The 2879-nt window shown below is 35.8% G+C and overlaps 1 protein-coding gene across 1 annotated transcript; it reads right to left on the reverse strand.

Annotated features, from left to right (window-relative positions):
• Window positions 1–1054: 1054 nt before the first annotated feature.
• On the reverse strand, window positions 1055–1501 carry LOC146160805 (lipopolysaccharide-induced tumor necrosis factor-alpha factor homolog). The gene has a single exon (XM_083385023.1). It carries the CDS (start codon window positions 1499–1501, stop codon window positions 1055–1057), a length of 447 nt encoding a protein of 148 aa, XP_083241149.1.
• Window positions 1502–2879: the final 1378 nt, after the last annotated feature.

Consider the following 2879-nt stretch of genomic DNA (forward strand, 5'->3'; position numbering starts at 1 on the left):
TGGTTCTCAAGCATATCAAATGCATATCGGAATAGATTTTTAAAGCTTATAGTTGAGCAGAAAACTAATAACGTGGAAAGCACTACGTAAATGCAAAATAATTACTATTTGCTGTAAATCTATTTGACTTGTTAGCATGTCATATTCTGCTTCAGGTGAAACGTTTCAGAATTAAATCAGCAGTTATCTATTCCTTTTTAAAAAGTAACAAAAAAAAAAAAACGATTTACGAAATTGATTTTTTTAAACTAAAAAATGTCTAATATGATTCACATTATTTGCGATAAGACCATTCGGGCATTCGTGTTTTGCTACAAGTCTGACGCTTATAACTGCGGAAGTAAAAACGCTCAAGATCGTGAAGTCACAATTTTGTCATCACATTCTTTTTTTGATGTTGCACATCTTATTAAATAACACTTTCTTTATTGCCAATCTTAACGAGCATTTATTATTGCGAGATTTGTTCTTATAAAAGTGACATAAACAATATCAACTCATTTGTAATTTATGTTTACGCATGAGCATTTTCGTAGAAATATGTTTGTTTTTGTGATGTTGTTAATTTTGTAACAAGGCCTTATAGTAAAGGGCGTATTCAAATTTTTCTATCGCTTTTACTGCCGTTTAGTTAACTGATTATCCTACGATTATAATATTACAATTTTCACCAAAATCAATAATTTACATCAATATCTTATTTTTATTTTATTTTATTATAGGGTGTGAAAATATGACTGAAGCAATCAATATAGTGGTGTTTATGTTTTATTTATTGGTGTTTATTTTTTATCATGTTTTTTTATAAGTTATTTTTGTTCAAATTTTGATTTATTGTCAGGTATGAAACAAGTGCGTGCGCTTTTATTCGGTCAAAACGCGGTTACATTTTTTTAATGCAATATTTTTTAGATTACATGGAATTCAAACTGCGGGCCTATTAACATTGGTACTTCGTATATTGGCTTCCAAATGACAAATAACAACAAGCGCAAATACAAATGTTTGTGTACAACGACATGCGTCTTGTATTACCGAAAGCGTTTTTCATTCCCTAAGCGTTGTATGAACCGAGGTAGGCGTCACAAACTGGGCATTTGTGGAGGGTCTTGTAGTTGCTGTCGAGCACGAACGGAATCCAGCAGCATAACAGCCCGCCAAAAAAGCAGAGGATGCAGGCCCACGTGTAAGCTTCTCCCTTGATCTCGCGCGTAGTAGAAGTCTCAACCACTTGCAAACACTGGTGACAGGTGGTTCGAACGGGCTTTTCGCCGTACACAGTCATCGTTCCGGAGGTCTGAATGATTGTATGATGCTGTGGGGCCATTGCTATAACAGGAGGAGCTCCTGGAGCGTAGGCTTGTTGCACTACTTGTTGCTGGCCGTAACCCTCTTTTGCGTCCAAACGATTAGCAGCTGCTTCCACGCTGTTTACTGATTCCTCATAGGCGGGAGGCAAGGCCGGGGCTGGAGCGGCTTCAGTGGTAGTTTCGTCTGCCATTTTGCTAATAAGTTAAAATATCTTTTACGGCAAGTTTCTGTAAAAAGCAGTCCCTACATAGAGTAATATCAAATTGGTAAAGACCAAGAACTCACGATTATACATATTTATCATTTGCACTTTTTGTCGCCTGTTAATGTATCGGGCAGAGAAATGAAATGCCTGCGAACTACACAAGATGCCTTCGTAAAGGCTTGCCTAAATCAGTCAGCCTAATCAGGATTATAATGCAAGCAAGTCCAGGCTACAAAAACAACTTGGTAGTTGCGAGGTTCGAATATAGAAATGTGCAAGAGACTGGTGCTTGATCACAGAATACACATTGTGCACCCATTGTTCAGATGTACGTTTCAGTTTATGCCAACTATTTAAGCTTTCTCTTTAATGCTAATAGACTCCTTTTCAAACGATAAAACTAAAAAATTATTGGGCAATAATTACTGTTTTTAACTTGTCTTGATTTTCTAACTGCGCATTCTCAAGTGAAACTGATAGCAAATATTTTCGGCCCCGGGGCTAAACTATGCGAGCGTTGAATCACATGACAGGCAACCAACATATGCATTTCACGACTTTCCAAATATAAACGTGATACGCAATACGCGAAATGTTCTGAAATCAGTTAGTTGCAGATGTAAAAACGAAATACAAACTTAAAGACCCTTCTTCGGCCTACAGTGACTAAATTTATTTAATTCTACATTAAAAAATTATGATATAGGATTTGTGAAATACGTTAAACTTATTAGGTACAGTGAATTTATTAGAAGCTTTCACTTTTGACAGAATAACAACGCGGTGCAACCTGCCATCTATATACATATGGGGGTAAATATTAAAATTTGCTGCTATACAAAATAGTTGACATTAACTCTGACTGTTCATTCGCCAGACGCAAATATAATCAAAGACGTGATTTGATTTCAGTGAAAATGACGGCATAATAGACATGCAAATGACAAGGAAATGACGAATCCGTGCGCTGGAAATTCGAAATCTTATTTCGTGCTGTGTTCAAGAATACTTATCAACGTCATATAAATTTCCAAAAGCTTTCAACCATTGGTCGTGACATTTCGTTGTTAGAATTTCACATTTTAACCCTGTGTTGTGGGATTTCATGAGAAATTAGTTAATTGTGCAGGCTACAGGGGCGAATAGGGTTAAACAAAATATGTTTTTCCAACTGGCTATGACGGAAGATTTTTCAATCCTTTTATTGATGCTTATGTTTCGGTGATGACTTAGTGAGTGTCACAAGTGTTTCGTAATCAGCATCGACATTTTTTACATTTTTATCTGGTATAATAGAATTATAAGGACCCAGTCCATAACTAAATGAATGTTCTGTCAATTTTATGGAGTAAGATACGTTTAT

The sequence above is a fragment of the Ascidiella aspersa genome, chromosome 3, assembly GCF_963924565.1.
Source record: "Ascidiella aspersa chromosome 3, kaAscAspe10.2, whole genome shotgun sequence".
NCBI lineage: Eukaryota > Metazoa > Chordata > Ascidiacea > Phlebobranchia > Ascidiidae > Ascidiella > Ascidiella aspersa.

What these genes read in the sequence shown, in the direction of transcription:
- LOC146160805 (XM_083385023.1), bottom strand. Translation starts at nt 1,501, where the DNA reads ATGGCAGACGAAACTACCACTGAAGCCGCTCCAGCCCCGGCCTTGCCT.